The 24,269-nt window shown below is 44.1% G+C and overlaps 2 protein-coding genes across 5 annotated transcripts in view; one reads left to right on the forward strand and one right to left on the reverse strand.

Moving 5' to 3' along the window:
* The window catches only part of LOC111868051 (O-acyltransferase like protein), a 150,891-nt gene that overhangs the window by 85,974 nt on the left and 40,648 nt on the right, over positions 1-24,269 (forward strand). For 2 of the 4 annotated variants that reach the window (XM_033752912.1, XM_033752913.1), the window contains exon 1: positions 19,782-20,416. The exons of the other annotated variants lie outside the window; for them this stretch is intronic. In XM_033752912.1, coding sequence (XP_033608803.1) covers positions 19,984-20,416 — 433 coding nt within the window. In that variant the 5' untranslated portion in view covers positions 19,782-19,983. Of the gene's footprint in view, positions 1-19,781; positions 20,417-24,269 lie in introns of those variants that run through there. 4 annotated transcript variants of the gene reach the window in all.
* On the reverse strand, positions 1,473-5,053 carry LOC117282597 (insulin-like growth factor-binding protein complex acid labile subunit). The gene is made up of 2 exons (XM_033752916.1): positions 3,954-5,053; positions 1,473-2,709 (listed from the first exon to the last, which is right to left on the reverse strand). The coding sequence occupies exons 1-2, from the start codon at positions 5,029-5,031 to the stop codon at positions 2,273-2,275; spliced, it is 1,515 nt and encodes a 504-aa protein (XP_033608807.1). The 5' UTR covers positions 5,032-5,053; the 3' UTR covers positions 1,473-2,272.

Below are 24,269 nucleotides of genomic sequence, written 5' to 3' on the forward strand. Positions count from 1 at the left end.
GGAGTACGTTCGTGCATCATCATCATCAGTAATCTGTCAGACGACAGGTCCACAGTCTCTTCCAAAACAGTTTCTCCACTTAATGCGATCTTCTGTTTTTGGAAAGAGACTATCCAGGAAAAGTGATAATGTGGTAGTTTTTCCATTTGCTTTCCACATCGCAGTACAACAGCCGTTCAAACCACTCTGGTCACGCATATGTGTACTAAAATTGAAGACTCATATAATGAACTTCCTTTTTGTTTGTCCATAACTTGAAAAGGAGAACCGGTTATAGGGATTTTCTACTGGCTGGACGTCCCGAGGAGCGAGGTTTCAATTCCCGGTAAGGATAACAAGAGTTATCTCCATAGCGGCTGGGCGGGCCCCAGAGCCAGTCAGGATGCTATGGAGACAACTCTGTTATCCCTATCGGGAATCGAGACGTCCAGCCCGTAGACAAATCCCTATAACCGGTAGGTTCGAGACTTCTGCACGTTGTAGTGACCGGTTCTGGGGCCCACAGCCTACTATCAAGTTCTTTCCCCGGGGATGAAGCTGACACTCAACCCCCGGGAAAGAACCACCGGTACCCATTGGATAGGAGGCTGGGTGGGCCGCAGAACCGGTGTGGACGCTGTGGGGGAAAGTCTCGAACCTACCAAGACTAGAACTGGGACCCCTCGGTCGTCGAGCCTGTAGGCAGTCGCAATACCGACTGAGCTGTCCCGGCTCCTCAGATGTCACATAGTTCTACGTATTGGATTGTAGTTCTTGTGTCTTCCGGGAGCAGGCCGAGGGCGGGCAGTGGCAGGATATTGCGCAAGAACAGAGATCATAACCAGTAGCCGGGTCTGCTGTCCCTGCGTCTCAGGAAAGCCATCGAAATTAAACGTCACGAAGCTGAGTCTTTCTTGAGAAGCTGTCAGTCGCGCAGGCATTCAGGACTTTCCAAACATTTTATGGAACGCGAAGTTTCATTGACATGTTCACTAGAGCGCGTCACTGGTCTCTGTCCCGAGTCAGCTAAATCCTTTCTATATCCATTCCTGTTTTTGTAAAGTTCGCTTAGATTTCTCGTAATGGAGTCTTTCCTTCTGGCTTTCCCACCAAGACCCTGTATACATCCCCCTTCCATATGTGCTGTATGCCCAGCCCATCTCATTCTCCCTGACTTGATCATTCTGATTATACTTGGAGAAGAGTACAAGTTATGAAGCTCCTCATTATGCAGTTTTCTCCACCCTCCTGTCACTTCATCTCTCTTCGGTCCAAATGAGGATCCGTCAAAACGCCGTCCAAAATTATTAATGCTGAAGGCGTCAACTACAAGATTTGTCGGAACATTCGACACTGCCCAGTTCGTAAAGCCGAAGCGAACATGTTACGTATCAGAAGCTTAACGTTGCTCATCTGACGGCTGATGCTATAGAACGTGTTTCGCGTCACATAAATGGANCTATACAGTAACACTAATGAAATACGTAATGTCCTTGCAACGGAAATGGGAATACTTGGTCACCCTAGCTACTCAAGCTTCGTATGCTGTGTCACCAGACTCTGTTCTGCAGGTCGGTGGTTTTGAACCCGTCTGCCGCTATACTTTATAGAGAAGAATTCTTATAAGTAATAAAAATATGAATTTGCATAAACAATAGAGTACTCCATAAATTCATGCAGCGTGTTGATGTACGACAGTTCTTTGCCTGGTACCCCAGAAATTGTGTAATGAGTTGTGGAGCCAGAATAGGCGATCGTTGCTAGGCAACCAAATCACATGACCGCAGCAGCCGACACACGCAACAATAGAAGAACTGTTGGAAGGGATGTTTTCTATTGGGTCCGCCCCGAGGCTATATCACAAGGACCCCAGGCCGGCGAGTCGTGAGTCATGTTACAGGTGTTCAGTAAATCCATTTACCAATCAAAACCCCATGTCTAGACACTAAATACGTGACAGTATGTAGCCAAGGAAGTGTAACTGTGATTATTGTGCACAACATCAACAATTCTTCACAGATGTTTCCAGTATTACTAATGTTTTATACGCCTCCTTCATTGCACTTTATTTTGTGTTTGAGCGTCCTGCTGCGTTAGTTAGTCGCTAGAGAAATCACAAACACACACAATACAGTCTTCAGTGAAGATTCACACGTTACTGCATAAATCACCGCTTAGTCCATGCTTTCATGCAAATGGCGGCCGGTCCTTCCAGAAAATTTGGTATGTGTGTACCAAGTTGCACGACGTCACAGCTCTGCAGATGATGCAGCGTGGTTAAATGATCACACAGTCACTGTGACATCAGTTCTTTCCTTGTGACCTCATCCTCCCACCACAAGTGATTTTCATTATGTTTCCTGACTTTCCGTATCTTCAAGATGGCGGCTGCAAAAATAACGCACGCAACAATAGCAAACGCCGTGATGATTATGATAGGAAACGTGCGAGACGGGGCCACTTTGGAGCCTCTCACAACAGATTTCTCTTCTGTTGTAGCATTTGTGGCAGACACAGTAATTTCTGTTGTCACTGTAGTTGTTGTTGTCGTCGTCGTCGTTGTTGTTGTTGATGGTGACGGTGATGGTTGACACTTGTCTTCTAAGATTCTCCATGACTTACCGCTCACTTCTGCAGGACTTTGGCATACTAGCGTGATGTTGCTTGTTTCCACGCCTAATGCTTTGTAGACTCTGTAGATGACGTCACAATTACAGTTCCAAGGATTTCCTGTAAAACACAAAATCAACGAAACCATTCTTAAATATCCCCAGATAGTGGCATAGAGAGGGGCAGATAGAAGTGACAAGAAGACGAGGAAGAAGATGTAAGAAGATGCTGGATGACCTTGGGGACAGAAGAGGATACTGTCATTTGAAGGAGAAAGCTCTAGATCGCATTAAGTGGAGGAATTGTTTTGGAAGAGACTGTGGACCTGTCGTGTGACAGATTACTGATGATGATGATGATGATGATGATGATGAGTGACATAGATCGTCACCAGAATGTCACTAGATTATATTTTGAAGATACGATGACAACCCAAGTTCAACTCACAAGACTTTTCCTTCCGTAATGTTGCGTGTTCGAGGCATGACGCGCCATCAGGCAAGTTTTAGGTATACTTCAATGTAGAAGAAGAAGTAGAAATGTAAAGTCATCTTTTTTAAAGAATTATAATTTTTCAGCAGACTGAATTGTTGGTGCCTTTGTCTTTACAATTTTTACCTTCTTCTTGAAGCTGCGTGATGTGAGATTGAATTGTCCATATACCATCAACAAGTAGGCGCATGTGTGTACTGCGCATGCTCTCCGTTCGGGATATGGTCATTTGTCAGTATCAAAGTACACAGCGTGCGCGTGAAGTAAATGTTATTCCGATGTTTGAAGTTTTCTTTGATGTCCGCAGAGAGTTTCAGTAAAGTAGTGCAGTGAAGCAACTACCTGAGGACGACCTTAGCAGGTCGAAAGATATCAGAGAAGTATCACTTATAAATAAAGCGATAACTCAGGAGACCAACAGTCTACGAGCGCGACATTGAGTTCCGCCTTCAAGACAGCTCCTGCAAGTTAAACCTAACTAAAGGTAAAGCTATCCCTGTAACAAGCCGTGGAGGCCCATAGGGTTGTGAGACGTTGAAGGTCCCACATTTTCTAGACAGTCGGCTCACAGATAGCGGTAATGTTGTCAGCTTTACGCGCCGGCCGCGCTTTACTCCCCAGGAAGATTACTTGTACTAATTTGTGTTACAGGCTGAGTCGACCCCAGGGCCATAGTGCGGCTGGAAGGATTAGGTCAATTGAAAAATCCAATGACCTTCCTTCTTGTACTATAAGTGCCTCAGCCATCTACGCTACCACGTGCCCCAGATAAAAACAAATTTTGCCTTGATATCAGAAGAAGATGCGTTAACTCGACCTCATGGAACAACGAGTCTGCGCAGTAGGAACTGAATGTGGCTTAATGTACGCACCTGTGAAATTAATATGAGTCCCAGCGTCCCGTATCCACTTTGCAGTCTCGTCATCCACTGTGCTCAGATTGTTGAAGCTTATGTCGATGTTCCTGACGCTCGTTAAGGGAAGGAAGGTCCTGTAATCCAGTTCACTTAAATTGTTTGCTCCCAAGTCGATGACGCGAAGCTCACGTGTCGCTACAAAGACACATGGATCCAGAGAACTGATGTCGTTGTTGTCCAACTTCAGAACGTGCAGACTGTAACTGAGGGCTTTGTATGGGGAGCAGACTGAGGGATTGTGAGTGCGAGGGAGCAACGGTTCGGATCCCATATATATTTCTGGACCTAGTCGAGTGAGTCTGTTGTGTGATAGGTCTAGCTGTTTCAGACTGAAGAGTCCGTATAGCGCTTGTGGGGCCAGGCTTGTTATATAATTGTGTGCCATTGACAAAGTTACAAGCCGACTGCAGTTCTTAAAAAGCAGGGGACTGATAACTTTTATCTTGTTTGTGGATAACACTAAATGCTGTATCTGGCTTAGGCTCTCGAAAGAATTCTCAGATAATGTTTCTATCTTGTTGTGCGATAAGGACAGCCATTGCAGCTGAGAAAGAGAGACAAATGAGTCTTGATGCACGAAACGGATTCTATTTTCCGAAACGTCCAAATGCTTCAAATGATGTTGAGTTTTAAATATGACTCGACTGATACTTTGAATATTATTGTGGCGTAGATGCAGGAAGTTTAATTGTCCATTCGAGTCAAATGTTCCATCTGAAATATGGTTGAGGTGATTGTGTGAGAGGTCGAGATGTTGCAGTTTTTTCAGTGAGCCAAAGACAGTTTCTTCAAGGTTTGCGACGCTGTTGTTGGACATCACCAACACTCTGAGCTCTGGGATGAATGAGAATATGCCTTTTGCAATTCTCTCTACCAGGTTTCCGGACAGATCCAAGTACCTCAGTTCTGTGAGACCTTTGAAGGCCGTCACTGTAATGTTGCGTATACTGTTATTTCTAAAGCTCACATTTTGAACTGAGGCAAAACCTTTTAGATCATCTTCAGTAAGAGTGTCCACTTTGTTTCCAGCCATGTCCAGTATGACAGGAGTAAAATTAAAAGCGGTCCAAAGGGGTGCATACCCTATTTCAGTGTAGCTACAGTTCACAGTGTTGTCGTAGCATCGACACACAGAAGCACACGTGTCTTGTGCTGTTGTTTGGTGTGACACGAACATCAATATTAAAAAGAGTAGTGAGGACATTGCAGATGTGTCCACAGAGCGGTATGTTATCTTGTATCTAATGACGCGATATTTAACAAGTTGCTTATAAGTAGTGTTTTCGTGTTAAATTATCAGTGAGATTTTGGCTTCAGCACTTTCAATCTACCTTGACCTGTGGGCATAATTAGGGACAATTAATTAATTCGCTTAGTGGGGGGTGGAGTCCAGCTGGGTCCACTCGGCACGGCGGCCACTGATTGGCCTATTGTAGCCTGCCCCGGGTGATTATGATGATGAAAAATTTGATGGAATGAAGATTGGCAGGGGAAACCGAAGTACCCGGAGAAAACCCACCCCAGCGCCACTTTTTCTACCACAAATGCCACTTGACCAGACCCGGGATCGAACGTGGGCCGCCACGGTGGGAAGCCAGCGACTAACCGCTTGAGCTATTGCGATGCCTTAATTAGGGACAAACTCGGGACCTTGTTTGGAACCTGTGTATCCAACAAGGGTACCAGCTTTCAATCAGTTAGTGTTGTTAGTGCTTTCTTAATAACAAACACATGCCTAGGAAGTGTATAAAGTGGATAACATGTACCCGCGATTTAAGCTTTCAAGTATGAACAAGAAACACCTAACAAGATTTCGCAAACCGAACTCCCGACATATTTACGCGTAGTTCACGCACTTTCCTTCGATATGAAAATAAATTTTACGATTATCAAGACTTGAATGCAGACATAAATCTGATGATCGCGTTGGTGGTTGCTCCTATACTACGTTTATGATTTGGTCTGCGGTAATGATTATGTTTTTTCATAGTTTTAACAATATTAAAGATGCAAGTGTGAACACCTTCCTTTAATTATAATGCAGTGTTACGTTCACACATTTTCCACGTGTATGGGCACCAATTCTTTCTACATGTCACTAGATAAATATCACACTCCCAAGAAAACTATATGTTATCAGAATAGATGACAGTTTTTTATAATAATTTCAGTTTACACGAACAAGAGCAAAAACTCGCGTTATGATTCTGAATTGTGCTTATAAATTAAGCACAGGTAGTCGTAAGTCACACAACTTGTAACTAAATAAAGCTACTTTTGAATCACTCACTAAACTTCTGTATATGTTGAAATAATCTCAGGTGTACGTTGTTTAACGACACTTTATAAATTCCACTGATTTGATCGCATGTATTTCACACACACTTCAGTAGTAACACCACACTTCAGTAGTAACACATGTAACACCCGAGAACTGAAAGCTTAGATGTTTTTGCCTTTAACTTGGGTTTCAACCAACCACAACTTACACTTGTCAGCAGACGTTCACTTACAAATCACTTACCACTTCTGCATTGCTGTGCAGTACCACGCAAATGCCGGGTAACTCTGAAAGCAGCAAAATTTCTAGAGCGAACTGGTCCTGATACCAGCTTACGTTCTCGAATTTATTTCTTGTTTCATTCCATTTTTGTCTATTTCTGAATTTTGGTAAACGCAAGAATGTTTTCTGTTTTACTTCTTTTCTCGATTAATTAGTTCCACGTTCTTGATGAAGGCAGTCGGTATATTTTCTCGAAATGATTCAGTGTTCTGGTACATTCTCAGGTTATCTTTGTTGACTGATAACATGAAGAACAGGAGAGATAAAAATTGTGTCTGGATAAGTAAGGGACGTTTTGATCGCATTACAGCAAGACTGAATTGGTTAAAATTGTTCTTTGGTTTTAAACTGGTTACATAATTGTAAGTTTTGAGGTTTTCACGGCGATGACTATGAAGAAAGTCGTCTTCTGGGTTTAGGCGCCGTGTATTTTTCGAGCTACTGCTCTCTGCATTCCAAGCCATTCACCTGCTCTGAAGATGGAGGCGATACGTTCCTCCGAAACGTCGACCAAAACGAAGAATACACGGCGCCTAAACCCAGAAGACGACTTTCTTCATGGTTACATAATTGTTTCTAAGAAAGCAAAACATATTTTGAATTTATATTTTATTTATCTGTTTTTAAACTGCGTAGATCCTACCCGTGTGTTTTTAAAACGCAAACAGGCCACACTGTATGGGCTAGAATATGGTCTCTAGGTTAAATCTGTTTATGTAATTTGTATTTATAATGACACGAGAAAGAAATAGGTACTGCAAAGTATGTGTATGTAATAATGTTAAGAAAATATATGTCTTACAACATGTATTTGCAGTAACATGAGGAACTTACTCTACCTGCAGATAGTTCGGGGGATGGCTGTCACCATTCTCCCCAGAATATTTTTCTTCTCTGCCACTTTCTAAAGGCGCAAATATTGTGACATGAATAGATGGTCCGTTGCCACGCAACGGCTACGCACCCAACAATGGAAGAATTGTAAACTGTTTTCTCTAAGGTCAGTGCCGAAGTTATATAAGGAATCAGTTGTGAGAAAGCCCGTTTAGAGACGGGTTCTAATATCTCCACCCTAGCCCTGCGAGTCGTAGGAGGCCCGGTACCTAGGGGCATAACTAGGCCGATCTGTTCATAGGGGAACATGAATACGGGGACATGGCCATACAGGTTGGGGAAGTCTCGAACCTGACACAATAGAATATGGCCATGAGTCTCGCGGGACTCAGACCCGAGAACGACTGCACTGGCGAGGGCCAGCAACAATTCTGAACGACAGATCCTTTTTCAGAGAGGGCGCCTGACATTAGCAAACCCTTAACTGCCTGACTAACAAAAATCTGGTCTTGGGGTCCCATATGTGCCTTGATACCGTGACAGGCTGGTAGACAAACCGTCGGTCGTTACATAACATACGTGGTATGATGTTGACCAGTCACCTCCAACTGTGGTCGAGGTTAAGAATCGTGGAGCTGTACCTCCGCTCCTTTATGCATTTCCATACCGAGCTTTTCAGTTTAGCGGTAACGGTCAAAACTTGTTATCGGGACGTGCTTTGTTCGAATCTTGGACGGGATATCGGCTATTTTGAATGAGGTTTTTTCATGGTTTTTCTCAGTCCCTGCAGTCAAATACCGAGGCAGTACCTCGATTAGGTCTGCCGTTTTCTTCTATACTCTTTACAATTCATCAATTGTTAGACATGCAGTGCGACATGGTCACTCGTTACTGACAAAAAAAACGCCGTAGCCTGTAGTCCGCAAGCGAACTATAATGACTGAGCGACCGTCGCTTGTCGGCAAAATTAGTGCCAACTTTAGCGGATAGAGGGTGTCGCGTGGTCAGCGCAACGGATCCCCACGGCCGTTAATCTCGGTTTTCTACACCGGAAACTCTATTTCCTTGAGATAGCTCCTGAGTTATCCTCATGAGGCTGAGTGGACGCCGTTTGAGACCCGATAATTCTCAGAAAATCTGGTAGCGCCGGGAATCGAACACGGGACCTCTGGTTCTATAGCCAGGAACTCTAACCACTAGACCAGAGGCGGTCACGGGTACCATGAACAAGCGAGTAGTTACGAATTAAGTTTTAAAGACAGTTGCATAGTTAGAAGTCAACTGTTTGGACACGGTGTTTTTTGCAATGACCCGAGGCCTCTCTTTCTTCATTTGTCCACTCAACTCACTTGGGACGTTTCGACTTGCCGCTCTTGTGAAAGTTGCGCATTTGTATGACATGGCGCTGTTCGCGATAAGCGGATCACGTATGCGCACTGCGATACTGTTGCACTGTTGGCTCCCCTGCGTGTTCCTGCGCAGTAGTCTCCGCGCAATACTAATGTAATGGCGTAACAGCGTAACGAGTGTTGCTATGGATACAGGAATTTATATCTGCTGTTGGCTCTTGCCCCGAAAGAAAGTGAAAAGGACAAAATCGTTCAGAATCCATTTGTTCCTATCCAAGTTACACGCAGTGTTAGTTTCTCGTGTAACATTTTGTAACGTGGTGTTACACAAGGTGCTTAGAGACATTCAGGGTGTCTGGATGAAAGGTACCCAAAACAAAATCATTATATCTCAGAAAGATTTTATTATACACATTAATGGGTTACACCATTACAAAGGGAAACTATCAACGTTTTTTCTGCATATATAACTTTCTCAATAAATTTAAATGCGGGCTCCCTTGGTGGCACAACAAATATCCATGCTTGAAGCATTTTTGGTGTTACCGTAGCCACAGCGTCCCTTATGCGGGCTTTCGGGTGTTTAAGCTCGTTGTTCTTAACCTGGTAGACAATGTTCTTCACATAACCCCACAAGAAAAATCCAATGGGATTAAGTCTGGCGACCTAGGAAGCCAAGCGATTGGTCCACGTCTGCCAATTCATATCCCAGCCATCTCNCTTCCAACCACGGTGGCCCGGGTTCGAGCCTGGGTTAGGTCATGTGGGATTTGTGGTAGTTAAAGTGTCACTGGGGCAGGTTTCCTCCGTTTCTCCTGCCAATTCTAATCCCACCGACTGCTCCACAATCACAATCATCTACCATCCGGGGCTGATAGAGTAGGCCGAGCAGTGGCACAAGTGGATTCAGTCTCATCCTATAAAAATGAGAGGAATCTACAGGGGACTAAGGAAAATTACATAATAAGGAACTCTGATAAGGTGCATTACTTCACCAAATATTATTAGGAGGGTGAGATGGTTCATCCCTCTTCGGTCCAAATATTCTCCTCAACACCCTGTTAAGGAGTTAACTTGTGAAAAACAAAAACCTGTAATCTGATTGTTTGAATGTTGAAGTTCGTTTTGGAATTTGAAAGCACTTGGAAGCGAGCGTTGCGGTAACGGTGAAAGTCCTTACTCAAGATAACAGAAGTGGAGGCATTACACAGAAATCTACTTTCCACTTTAAAAGTATCCGCATGTAAATAATGCAATGATTTCCCGTGCTGACACGCGTTAGGGACACCATAGTGACGCGTCTGTTATCTTGCTCCGCCCTCTCTTCTTTAGCTAACAATTGAACATTTTCCTTTTAAGAAGACTGTATTGGTTTTGAGGTTGTCACAACGGTGACTATGAAGAGTATCTTGTGGGCTGTAACGCCATGTAGTTGGGATAGAGGCCGAAGTTTCGGAGGAATATACCGCCTCCATCTTCAGGGCTGCTGCTCGCTATGCTAGTCTATTGTTTGGCTTAATATTTGACCCTCATATGTAGGAGATATGTTTCTCCGAAACGTCGTGCTTTATCATAACTGTACCGCTCTATTCAAAAGCAAATAGATGCTTATTTTTATGTATTCGCCAACGCTGTATCAACTAATCATGTTAAGAAACATCGAATGAGAAATTACAAGAATGTTAATTTGTACAGGCGTGGGAGAAATAGTTCGTGACTTATTTTTTTTTTTAATGAAGCGAAGAAAAGCATGGCAATCCACATTCAAGATGTATGATGACACAACTCGGATTCCAGCATTCGAAGTAGGAATTCTGTCTGAAAAGCTCTGTCGCCTGGGACAGAGAGTCCGTTGAAAGTCAACGCACTGTGGGGCGTTATATCCCGGAAGGTAGAACTCTTCATAACCACCGGCGTAAGAACCTCAAATGCTAGACAGGAATTGTTTGTCTGTGAAGTACGCGTAGGTTCTGCGCACGACTACGAGGAAGCCATAGGCTCTCGTGAGTCTGAACGTTGACGTTTTGCTTGGTGAAGATACAAGAATTACAGGCTGTAACTGAAATGTGTGTACAGACGCTTTGGTCACGAGTTCCACATACCAAAACAACAAAAAATGTTCACATCTACATTTTAAATTGTGATTTATGGTCTAGTGGTCACAGTTCCTGGCTACAGGTCCAGTGGTCCCGGGTTTGATTCCCGGCGCTACCAGATTTTCTGATAAATAGTGGGTGTGGAACGGGGTCCACTCAGCCTCTTCAGAAAAATTGAGGGGCTATTTCAAGGAAGTAGCGACTTCGGTCTAGAAAACCGAGATTAACGGCCGTGGGGATCCGTTGCGCTGACCACGTGATACCCTCTGTCCGCTAAAGTTGGCACCAACTTCGCTGACAAGCGTCGGTCGCTCGGTTGGTGTAGTTTGCTTGCGGACTACAGGCCACTATGGTATATAGGTATAGGCATTTAATATTCGTCATATATTTATCAGACGTTAAGAAGTGAAGTCCCTGTGCTTAATTAAGCACACCATTAACGTCGGCGGTAGATGGCAGTGAGTGGTAAGTTTCATGTTCAGGCTACATTGCTTCCGGAGCGCCCCTGGTGCTCACTGACTGCAACTCTGTGTGTGGACGCTACGGATAAGAGAAAGCTCTCTTGCCCCTCCCCGGAGTCTGACCTCAGTTCCCCGTCTAGACACTACAACAGAAATATCAGAATTCTACGCAACTAAGTATTATTAATGGTTTCCACGTCAAGCGGGGATCACACGGCAGCGTAATTGGCTGAAACACTATGCTACAAGCCGGAAAGTCGCGGGTTCGATTCCCGACGATGCCATTGGATTTGTCAGTTGGCCTAAACTTCCACCCGCACTGCGGTCCTGGGGTCGACTCAGCCTGTAACAGAAATTAATACCAGACCCGGGATAGCTTAGTCGGTATAGTGGCTGTCTACGGGCTGGACGACAGAGGGTTCGGAGTTCGAGTCCCGGTGGGAGCAAGAATTTTCTCTTCACGTCGTCCAGACTGGCTGTGGGGTCCACTCATCTCCAGCTAGTGTCGAGGTCAAGAAAACATTGGTCTATACAACCACTCCCCATGCGCCTTCATGGCGTAGTGCCTAATTAGTTAAACACAAGGACAACTGTACCTTTTATTTTATACCAGGGATCTTCCTGTGGGTAAAGGGTGGCCGGCGCGTAAGGCTGACAACATCACCGCCATCTGTGAGCCGACTCTATAGAAAATGTGGGAGCCTCGACGTCTCACAACCACATGCGCCTCCACTGCCTGTTAAATGGTTAGCTTTACGTCAAGCGCTCGGAATGCCGCCATGTTTGTATTACTAGATGATATAAAATTGGAAGGTTCAAAGTTATAGTGGCCACTATTATGTGATGCTCATACCAAGTTTCATGAAAATTCGTCATTTCGTTAGACAGCTGTTATAATATGGACAGCGCGACACTCCTTGGTAGAGAGAGGCTTACTCACGTGGATTGTTTCAATTTTCTTTTTGCCATGGCTGTGTGGTAACTTACATGCCATGAAGTAACTTCACGAAGAAAGCATCACGACACACATAATGCATTATGTAACGTATATTGATTAGGATGTCTGACATCGTTACAAGCCACATGACAGAATAGTGTACACGCCTATATAATTATATACATCCCCACCCTCTCATGGAATGCGACACGGTGTAGCCTGCTTTGACCTTCTTGCGGGGTACTTACTTGTCTTATTTTTCGACCCTGAAGATGGAAGTAATGGTCTAGAATCGTATTTGGGTGGTATTCGTTTCGATTCTCGGCCGGAACACTGGGATATCCTCGCAAAGGTTTCGGTGGTTTTCCTTAGGTGTTCTGTGGTAATATCGGTATAATGCCTCGATTAGGCCACTTCGTCTTCCTTTCAGATCCATTGTAATACATTATGTATTAGCCATACTGGGTTCAGCCGACCTCCTATTCAATGGGTACGGGGGCTCCAAGGTGACCGAGGCGTGAAGCTAAACACACCTCCAGCTACTGCCGAGGCCAAGAAAATGTGGATCTATACATCCACTCCCCCATACGCCTTCATGGCGTAGTGCTTAATTAAGTACATGGACAATTTTAGCTCTACCTCTATGGTTGGCAGCACTGACTCAGCCAACAACATGACAGCAAAATATTAAAATGCTTGGGTCATGCGCTAAACAGTTGCTGCTGGTCCTCGCCAGCGCAGTCATTCTCGGGTTCGGGTCGCGCGGATCTTGTGACCATATTTTACTGTCTCAGGTTCTAGACTCCCCCAACCTGGAGGGTCAGGTCCCTGTGTTTATATCCACCAGGAACAGGGTTCCTTTCGTCGCCTCCTACGACACGCGGGGCTACGGTGGCGGTATTCGAACCCGCCTCCACAGGTCAAGGTCAAAGTGCGTCAAGTGATTGCTTAATATATTGATCGTATTGTGCATATTCATACATACCTCGGATAACAAGAAATTCTGGGAAGAACTGATCGCCTGTTTTCCGTTGATATGACACGGAACGCATGCAAAACGACGCCTCCAACAATTCTTCTTTGCCGCGGGAACGTCTTTATCGAGTTAACTAACAATGGCAGGGGGATACACAGGCAGACGCGCTTCCAGCAACCACTGTTGCATGTATTTGTTGCCGTGTGAACCTGTTTACCCAGCCGTTGCTTAGCAGTGGAGTAAGGGATACACGTACAGACACACAGACTGATTGGAAGGATTTATGAAGTACGCCGTTGAGATGGACTCGGGTGCCATGATACACATACCAAGTTTCATAAAGATCTGTTCGGACATTCGTAAATTAGTAGGAGGGAGGAGTACACAGACAGCATGGAGATAGTATAAGCCTCATTTCATTTTTTAAATAAAGAAATTGGGATAAAATGCACGAATTGTTTGAGGTGGAACTTCCTCAGTTACCCACAAATGTTCACTGTCCTGTTTGACCATAAATAGAAGAAAACTAGTAGTATGGAGCAAGATAGGAGGCTCCGGTCATGCCCAGCCATTCGCTAATTTTAATCTGTTGAGTTAATTTCAAATAAGCTGGAATGGTTGATCATCTAAGGCCATCGTTGTACAAAAAAATAAGAAGCCAGTATCGGCCATTCAAGCTATTCTAGCCCTTAAGACAGAGTTACATAATTATACAACTATTGTGTCTTTTGTCTAAGTTGAAACAACTGGAAAGCGTCGCCTGGAGGGAAAGACTTGTACACTTTAACATTAAACAAGTCGCTTACCTTTTCCCGGCAGAGTTGGTTTTGCTGTGTCGTATGGTTCTCAGGATAAACAACTGTTATTTCCGGAAGCAGTATTAACCACGAAGAAAGCAGTTATCTGGGATGTGGCACCGTGTAGATGTGGTGTTAACCGTCGTTTCGGAGGAACGTATCGCCTCCATCTTCAGGATAGAAAGAAAAATAAGAAATCCGCAGGCGAAGAGACCATGAGAACCGGTAGTCACCGCCGTGAAAACCTCAAATCTTACGCAGTATTAACCAGTTTTTCTTTGAAATGGAGATGCATTGCTTTCTTAGTGTGAGGTAGAAATTGAATTGTTAAATATTGTCTCTTGGCGTGAGTGACTATCGACAGTGTTTTAGATTGGATATTGGATTTATTGACTACTTGCAAGACGCAACTACAAATACAGTAGAACTTGGTTATAACGTCATCAAAGGGACCTAAAAATAGTGTCGTTATAAACGAATGTCGTTGTAACCGAAATGGGCACTTCCACAGTAGCCTTATGTTAGTCACGTAAAAATCTACCAAAAACCGAGTTAAAATGTTGCATTTTTTAGTGAAATACGTAGTTAAGTACAGACTAACGTAACATTAACGTGGAATTGCCCAAATGTGTAATATCAAAGACATATTACAGCGCTTTTCACTGACAATACACACAATATTTCACGAATCACTTTAACTTTCTCTTCAATGCTTAAAACTTTCCTTTTCATTGCCATGTTTTCGCTACTGCACTTCTCTGGGTTTAGGCAGGAACACTATAGGGTAAGTAGACAATGTGAGGTCCTGTTAGACGAGATTCTAGGAAAGGAATGCAGTTAACAACCTGCCGCGTCCTCTTGCACTGTTCACGCAGTCCCACCCCACACTCTTGTTTTCGCATAAAACCCACGCTCCTCTTGCAGCCCGCGGTCGTATTCTTCCAGGACAGTCACGTCAGCAAGTAGAGAAAGTGAGGGTGGTCAGACACATCGAACTTTCCCACGATATCAGAGAAATTCAGGAATGAAAATGACGTTACATACGAGGTTGATGCATTTGTGCATGTCGTACTAAGCAAGGTATAAAAACAGTTGCTTTATGAGGAATTAGGTCGTACCATTGAATATTTGACGCAATAGACAAGGTGTCGCAGAAACCGATGTTGCTATAACCAAGTTTTACTGTAATTAGATCACCATCGTTATATCCAGATAGCTCAGTTTGTATAGCGACTGCCTACGGGCTGGACGATCGAGGGGTCGGAGTTCGAGTCCCGGTAGTGTGAAAAATGTTCGCTTCTCAAAGTCATCCAGACTGTCTCTGGGGTCCACCCAACTTCCTATACAATGGGTACCGGAGGCTCTTTCCAAGGGGTAAAACGGCCGGGGCGTGAATCTGACTACTCACCTCAAACTAGTGCCGAGGTCAAGAAAACGTGGATACATCCACCCCCCCATACGTCTTCATGACGTAGTGCTTAATTACTTAAGCACAGGGACAACTTTACCTCTATATACACCATTTTACAGCTCACTAGAGCACACGGTCTAATGTTCTCAGTCTGTTACTAGATGTTTCCTGGTAACGGCTTCAACAATGACTATTCCTCTGCCTCCGGCTCATATCCTCTCTTCACAGACTCCCTTACAGAACTGACGTCCTTTGCTTATAACATCTCGGCGCTGACAACGCAGAAACAGCTCTTTTATAGTTGCGTTCATGTCTCTTCCTATGGGAACGTGTTTACCGAGCCGTTGCTCAGAAACGGCCCTGGTATATCCTCCCATCTCGCTGTCGTTGCGTAGCAGCGACTGTACACGCTACAATAATTTAATTTCGTGCTTTAAAAAGACGAAGAGTACTTTCTTCAGAATGACCTTGAGGTTGAAGTATGTCGCAATCGCTTTCTCCACTGCTCTTTATGATTTCTGACGTGTAATTATCCTGACTGTATATTCAACCACAGAGTCCGGACAAGAGTCGTAATCAGAAATTCAAATGATACATGGCTGCAGATGTAGCTCGTTGTGTTTACGGTTCCTCTCTTTATGAACATTTGCATTACGAAATGTCGCTTATTCGGACTTCACCTTCGGTTTGTGTCGTCATCAGATTCCTAACTCGCTCTACAGCCCTTTGTTGGGTCCTGGCCGCCTTGTCAGTTTCTTGTCCTTTTACACATTCCGTAGGACTCCTCTGACGGGGGATCAGCCTTTCGCAAGGCCTCTATACCTACACAAACAGAATAAACACACACAGACATCACATGCCTTGAGTATAATTCGAACCCGCAATCCCAGTGTTCGAGCGAGCAAAGACAGTTCATACGTTAAGGCGCGTCCACATTACTCGTGCTCTTGTGACTCGTTATGCTCGCGAGTAATGTGGACGACATGACAAGTCACGAGACAAGCAAATTTTAAATTTTTAATTTAAAAACTATAGCCAATAAATTAAAATACGACTACAGCCTATACACACTACGAGTAAATATACGGATCCTCACGCGCCGAAGCCTGGCGAGCAACTGAAGTAGTGTGGACGAAGATTTACGGGCACAAGTAAAAGCCAGACGAGTCTCCCGACGAGCACGAGTAATGTGGACGCGCCTTTAGACCGCGCCGCCACCACTATCGGCCGAAAGCGAAATCTCTCATCCGAAATCCTTTCCGAACAAAAACAGATACGTGTAAACCAAACGGGAACGAATAAATGCGATCCCTACGAAACGTCCTTGACCCGGTTTCATTGGTTTTGATTCAGTTTTGCCACGAGGAACAAATCGAAGGTAAGAAAACTGTTTGTTTTTGCATTGGTTTCTAAGCTACACGTTGCTGTTAATTTCTTAGTCATATTTTTATAGCATAATTCAGTTGACAGCGTTTTTGCATATGTATTTAGCCTACTTCCTTTATTTTGAGAAATATAATTAGGCTTATATGATCTTCATGCTGACTGTATGTATAACCCTCACGTATAAACTTATGAGTGCCTGAAGGAATCTTTAGAAAACCTGCACCTGAGCCCACCTCACCGGTGTATTTCATAAATTCAACCCATCAGTCTGTGTATATCCATATCGTTGCCGGACAACGGCTCGATATAATCGTTACCGTGGCAACGAATAGACAAACAAAAATTAAATAATTGTTGGAGGCGTTGTTTCTATGCTGTTCATATCGTGAAAAAGGAAAGTAGGGGCGTTGAATTCTTTTAAGAACCTGTTTTTTTTTATTCGCAAAAGTAGCCCATAATTATAACATCACGGCTATGGGAAAGACCCGATTTGCGTTACGAAATTTCGCGTTGCGAACTCTCTGCAAGAAGGTAGCTGTGCGCAAGCGCTGGGACTTGCCGTAATAATAAATGTTGCGGTTAATATTTGCAATACCTCATTAAACGCTGAAGCTCGTTTGAGTTGTTCGAACTTTGTTTCGCAAGTAGTCAAGTGGGAACAAAACGTCCTCCACAACAGGCTGGATAATTATATTATAATTTATGCTAGCGACGATTGTGTTATGATATAAAAACCAATATTGGGGTGATAAAAATTGGCTCAGGCTGTAAAGCTACTGACCTGTATTCGGGAGATCATCGGTTCGAATCTCAGATGGTACACTGACTACCTTGCTTGACATTTGTGGTTTTCCTCAGTCTCTCTAAGCAAACATCAGGTTAGTGCCTTAATTTGTGTCATGACCGATTTCTCTCATATCATTTCTATTTCATTATAGATTATTAGCCAGTGTTTCGACTCTCTAAATCTGAGTTACTGTCAGTATCGGTACAGAAACCACAAATAAGTAAATAAATGCTGGATATTTTTTCCTTTATCTGGAATACACAGAGACATTCCAAATTAATGCTGGTATATAGCTTACCAGGGGCGCGCGGTAGCGTAGTTGTTTGAGGCGCTATGCTACAAGCCGGAAGGTCACGGATTCGATTCCCAAGGAGGTCACTTTTTTTTTTTTAGTTGATCTAAATCTTCCAGTCATACCATGGCCCTGGGATTGACTTAGCCTCTAGAAATGAGTACCAGGAAACTTCCTATGGGTAAGGGTCGGCCGGCGCTTAATGCTGACGACCTCACCGCCAACTGTGAGCCGATTGTCTAGCAAATGTGGGAGCCTCGACTGCCTAATACAGGGACAGCTTTACGTTTTTACATGTGACAATACGTGCCTTAGACCGCTCGGCTACCGTGACCGGAATTGTTGTGATTAATGTTATAAAATTAAGACAAGCGCAAATGTCTGCTGACGGATAATGTCATGATATATCGAGTTTCCTGATATTATTAAAGTTAAGTGAAGCTGGTTATTTACACGACGCTTTCAGCACCGAGACGATGTGGCGCCCACGATGGCAAGATTAATGAATGTGAAGCAGTTAGTGAAATGAGAATTGGCACGGGTATCGCAGTACTAGGAGAAAAACACTTCCTGTACTGCACATCCTCATGTCAAAGGGTTCTGCTTCGGAACATTACGGCACCGTAAACTACACACAGGAGCCGGTCACGGTAGCCGAACGGTCTAAGGCATGAACTGTCTTCGCTCGCTCGGAAGCCGGGATCGTGGGTTCGGATCTGTTTCCTTTGAGGTACGAACTGAATTCTTATATATTATTCTTATACACTGCCGGTAACGGTAGCCGAGCGGTCTAAGGCATGCACTGCCTTCGCTCGCTCGGAAGCCGGGATCGTGGGTTCGGATCTGTTTCCTGTGAGATACGAACTGAATTCTTGTATATTATTCTTATACACTGCCGGTCACGGTAGCCGAGCTGTCTAAGGCATGCACTGCCTTCGCTCGCTCGGAAACCGGGATCGTGGGTTCGGATCTGTTTCTTGTGAGGTACGAACTGAATTCTTATATATTATTCTTATACACTGCCAGTCACGGTAGCCGAGCGGTCTAAGGCATGCACTGTCTTCGCTCGCTCGGAAACCGGGATCGTGGGTTCGAATCCCACTCAGGCCATGGATGTTTGTGTTTTTTCCTGTTTGTGTACAGGTAGAGGCCTTGCGATGAGCTGATCACCCACCCAAGGGGTCCTACCATATGTCTAAGATCTTGTAAACCGAAGTGAAACGGAGAGTTTCATGGAGGTAGGTCAAGGCTTAAATTGGGGCTGTAGCGCCAAAGGGAAAAGAAACTATACAAAGTAGTTGGGTTAGCTCAATCGTTATAACGACGGGTTACGGGCTAAACGGCCCGGGTTCTCTTCCCGAAACTGCAAAAAAAAAAATACTCTTCGCAACGTCCAGACCGACTTTGGGCTCGTGCACCCTCCTATCCACTGGGTACCAAGGAGAGATTTCCCCTGTTTAAAGCGGAAGATGAGTGAAACTTGACCATTTATCCCTATCTAATGCCAGGGCCAAGGAAGGTGGCGCTATACTTCCACGCCTCCATGTCTTCATGGCATGGTGCATAACTAATTAAGCACAGGGACAAATTTTAAACGAAACACGAGCGGAAATTGACCACGCCATCCTGATGTTTGCGTAACGCTACGTCCATATTACGCTGTATACTATTCGGAAACTGTCAGTATACCCGAATTGTTTCTCAAGCATTGGGACAAGTTTGATTAGTATGAGGTTCGTAGCAGTCTGTACGTCTTCAGTCACTATTACTTTCCCCCCTTTTTATGTCGTACTCGTATAAAGTAGGTTCTGGAGTCCCCCCTTCTCGCAACGGTAAGTACACCTTCCATCCGCGTAGGTTCCCCTGACTAGTCAGTTGTACGCCATACTACCTCCAGCTCACACCGGTCATCACTCATTCGTTGTTCGTGGGCTACAGGAATTCCCCTCGTAAAGACAATATTTTTCTTCCGGATATAAATATATAAAATAATAAATCAGACTTTCATAATTGACTATAATTATATGAAAATTTTATTGGCGGTTTTCGTTTTATTTTCGAGAAAAGTTATTTGTAAATACGTGTGTTGACGTTATATGTGTTTTGAGGCAACCATGAACCTGTATATTGAATTTAAATGTTTTGTTTGCGTGTTGTTAACTTCGATTTTCTTGTTAATTGTTTCTGATGAAGGACAAACGTCTTCCCCCAAGACGTTCTACACTTTAGCCCCTATGAAAGCAGAGACTTGGTGGAAGATATATGTTAATAAGTCTGCAGATTATACAGACACCAAGAAGACTCGGGAAACCGGTGCTGTGACATTAAACATTGAGAAAACCTTGAATGAATCTGTTATCAATTTGGGAGCCGAAACGGTTGGATGTGAAAGTGATCTTAATTGGCAGATTGTTACAAAAATGTCTGATGAAGTCGTAAACGGAAGAATTCCGCCTGATAAACGAAGCGATGAGAATGACAGGGAAGAAGAAACTCAGGTCGAAAAGAGAAGAGATAAACTCAAGCTAGGTGAGTGTTGGATTTGAGATTCTCACGGCTCTTAACTGTGAATCTTCTTGGATATGGTGCTTTGTCTGATTTAGATTTACCGGCGTTTCGGAGGAATATACTGCCTCAATCTTCAGGACCGAAGAATAAGTGAATAAGCAATCAACAAGAAATAAGCAGCAATTAAAGCTGTTTTACTTCTTGGGTTCTTTTATTCTGAAGTTGGAAGCAGTACGTTGCTCTGAAACGCCGATGAGCTACATCCCAGATTTTTCTACTCTTTACAATTTGTATATGCCTTTCTTTTCTATTGCTAGTGGGGTGGGACTAAGTCCGTTGTACTGCGGCCACTTCTGGCCTGTTGTACCAGCCCCAGATGATAGGTGAGGGTGATTGTGGAGCAATTGGTGAAATGAAGATTGGAAGGGAAAACCGAAGTACTCGGAGGAAACCTGCCTCAGCGCCACTTTGTCCACCACAAATCCCACTTGACCAGACCCGGGATCGAACCCGTGTCGCCGCGCAGGGAAACCAGCGACTAACCGCTTGAGCTATGGAGCGGCCTTTATATACCTTGATATTGACTCTTATAAAGAGGACATTCTTAACCAAATTGGTTGTGAGGGTGTGGGCTGGATTGAACGAATTATACTCCGTGCTGAATGGTGAACTGTAGAATTACGTGTGGTGATTCTCCTGACTTTATGAGAGGGGAAATCCCCTTGTATGAACGACACTTCTCGCCCCAGTTTACACTTTCACCCACATCTGTTTTAAGTAGTTTTTTAAAAGGGTAATCCACCTGAATGTTATGTGACCACGATGTCCGTCACTTCCTCCTTGATTAAATTATTCTATTATTAATAATAATAATAGACCGCCTCTGTGGTCTAGTGGTCAAGAGGTCCCGAGTTCGATTTCCGACGCTATCAAGATTTTCTGAGAAGCAGTGGGTCTGGAACGGGGTCCACTCAGCCTCGTGAGGATAATTGAGTTATTTCAAGCGAATAGCGGCTCCGGTCGAGAAAACCGAAATTAACGGCCGTGGGGATCGTTGCGCTGACCACGCGACACCCTCTATCCGCTAAAGTTTGCAGTAACTTCACCGACAAGCGGCGGTCGCTCGGTCGGTATTGTTTGCTTGCGGACTACAGGCCACAGAGTTTAATAATAATAATAATAATAATAATTTGCGAGAGGCACAAATTATGGAGTCTTCTCCATCCTTCTGTTATTTGATCCCTGTTAAGTGTACGTATTCTCCTGAGCTCCCTCTTCGAAAGTAATTTTAATCTTTTTCTTTTTCCCGTAGTGCGAAAGACCAAGTTCCATAAAGAGCAAGTTTATTTCCCACAGAGAGAATTCACTTTTACCTTTCTGGTATAACCGTGTTATCGCGTCTTTCTTCTTGGTTCACGTGCGATTATACAGCGCGTGGAGATATACATTCTATATGGAATTGAATATTTTTACACGATAAAGGTGAAAGTGACTGTGCTGGAGACACGTGTTGCAGCTCGATCCATGGGATTGTAGTGCCCACGTGCTGAGCTGGCGCAGGCTGATTTAAATTCGGAGGGCCGTGTTAACAGCGATGGCGCAATTTGGAGTTGGGTCCAGTCGCAGCCATGTTCGGTGTTGCAGCTTCGTTCTGCAGAGCCTTTACGTAGGCTGAGGGCTGGGTCCGCTGCCTTGTATCCAGGATGCCCTGGGTTCCAGTCTCGTGGAAATTGTCTTCCGTTTCTTTCCCAATTCATAATAAGGGATGAGAAATAGGGAATGATGAATTTATCATCTCTTATTATACTTCCCAATTCATCATCCATATTATCCTTGCGTATTCATCATTTCTAATTAATTGTTATTGTACTTCCCAGTTTATCACATACAGGTGTTCACGACTTTAGGGCATAACTGCAGGAGGTGATTTCCTAGGTCTTTGTGATCAAAAAAGTTCATATAAACATGTGTCCGATTTTGGACGGTTACGGAGTTATGACCGTTTTTTCATTCCCGTACACGCCCTCGTGTGAACCGCGTCTGTCAGCTGGCGGGTCGCTATTTTTAGCCAGCTACAGACAGAGCGTTCTCATTATCTCGCCACTTGAGAGCTACCTAAGGCGGGGTGGGTTGGTATGTCCGGCGCGGTTCACACAAGAGCGGCAGCCTGTGTTGCGACCTGCGGTGGCATTTTCGAAAATCAGCTTTAAGCACCAATAAATTCAAATTAAAGGTAATTTCACGAAGTTAAGTTTACATTAATACTTTAAATGTATCATGTATTATGCTAGTTTATTATTTTATTCCGTTTATTGTCAGAAATCTTTACCTTCTATTCTGAGTTTAAAACGGTGATAACTCCGTAACCGTCAAAAATCGGACACATGTTTGTATGAACTTTTTTGATCACAAAGACCTAGGAAATCACCTCCTGCAGTTATGACCTAAAGTCCTGAAACACTCTGTATTACCCTTCACAATTCATCATTCTGCCCATCACTCCCTGTCGTCAGGCCATCGAGCGGCACAATCGTCAATTAAGAAACGGAAAGAAACCACGACTCAGCAAAGAAGTAAGGGCGGCCCGGGATTGTAGGTCAGGTCACTGTTGTCTGGGAGTTTACCTCCCTCCCAGCCCCTCCACTGCACCCTCTCCCCTTCCCGGTTCAAGAACACGGAGCTCAGAGTGGAACCTGAAGACGGAGACAGTAACGCTCCTTCCCCGAAACGTCGATAAACATTACCAGACTGCACGGTTTCACATTGAAGAAGACAGTAAGACGATTTACGTAACGATACTGACAGTATGTCAGATTGTAGAGTATCGCAGCGGTTCTCAAGCCCCCGTGATGGGAACAAACCCACTTCAGCCCCCCCCCACCCAAGATGGGGAAGTAACGCGTGGGTCCGCACCTGTGAATATGTACTGATGTACTTCTCCCACGTGTGTGACCTACTTGTCCTCTTGTCAACGCATGTGTGATAATAAGGCCATAAACGTTTCCGGGCAGAGCAGACTGGTCTGGGGTGCCCAGTTCGAATGTAGGACGCGACACTGGCTGCAGTCACTGAGAATGCCTGAACCAGTCTTTATGAAACTCGGTATGTACATGTATATCATGGCACGTCAGCCCGTATCAACGGCATATTTCATATATCCCTCCCATTAGTCTATGTGTTTACATATGCATGCCCCTCTCGTTGCTCGGCAACGACTCAGTAAAAATACCCCTATCACTGCTAGGCAACGGCAAGGTAAAAACATGCAACATCAGAAAGATTGTTGGACGCCGCGTCTTCTATGTTGTCCGTATCGTATCAAAGGGAAATAGGCGATTAGTTCTTCGCAGAGGTTCTTGTTATAGCGTAACAGGTTATCCGGCGGTTATAGCATAACACAGGCCTACAAAAAAATTTTTTTTTTTGATGTCTAGGATTTTAGAACTAATTTTAGTTATATTTAAGGCGCTGAATCTAAATATAAAATCAGTTTTTCTCTACCAGCTCTACTTTTTTAGATCAGCGTTTTTGTAACGTGCAGTTCTACACAAAATGTGCAGTTCTAATTGTATTTTGTGCAGTTCTAAATCTCATATGCAAGGATTGGTTCCTGTATATTTGCCCTATTGTCAGTCTGCTGTCCACTGAGTTCCCCCAAAATCCACTAGATGGCATTGTCTGTCCGGTGTGAAGTGAACTTGAACGCTTCCACTAGAGTTGAGGTTAGTTTATATGTTCTCGCCGTGCAGGGTACATCGAAGTTGGCCTCGGGTGATATTTGTTTATAAAAGTAAAAGAGTTGTTATAAATTTAACCTAAAACGTACTGTGTTGAAGATTGTTGTGTTTGTGTTCCTGAATTGAAATAAAATGAG

This window comes from Cryptotermes secundus, unplaced genomic scaffold (assembly GCF_002891405.2).
Source record: "Cryptotermes secundus unplaced genomic scaffold, Csec_1.0 scaffold815, whole genome shotgun sequence".
Taxonomy (NCBI): Eukaryota; Metazoa; Arthropoda; class Insecta; order Blattodea; family Kalotermitidae; genus Cryptotermes; species Cryptotermes secundus.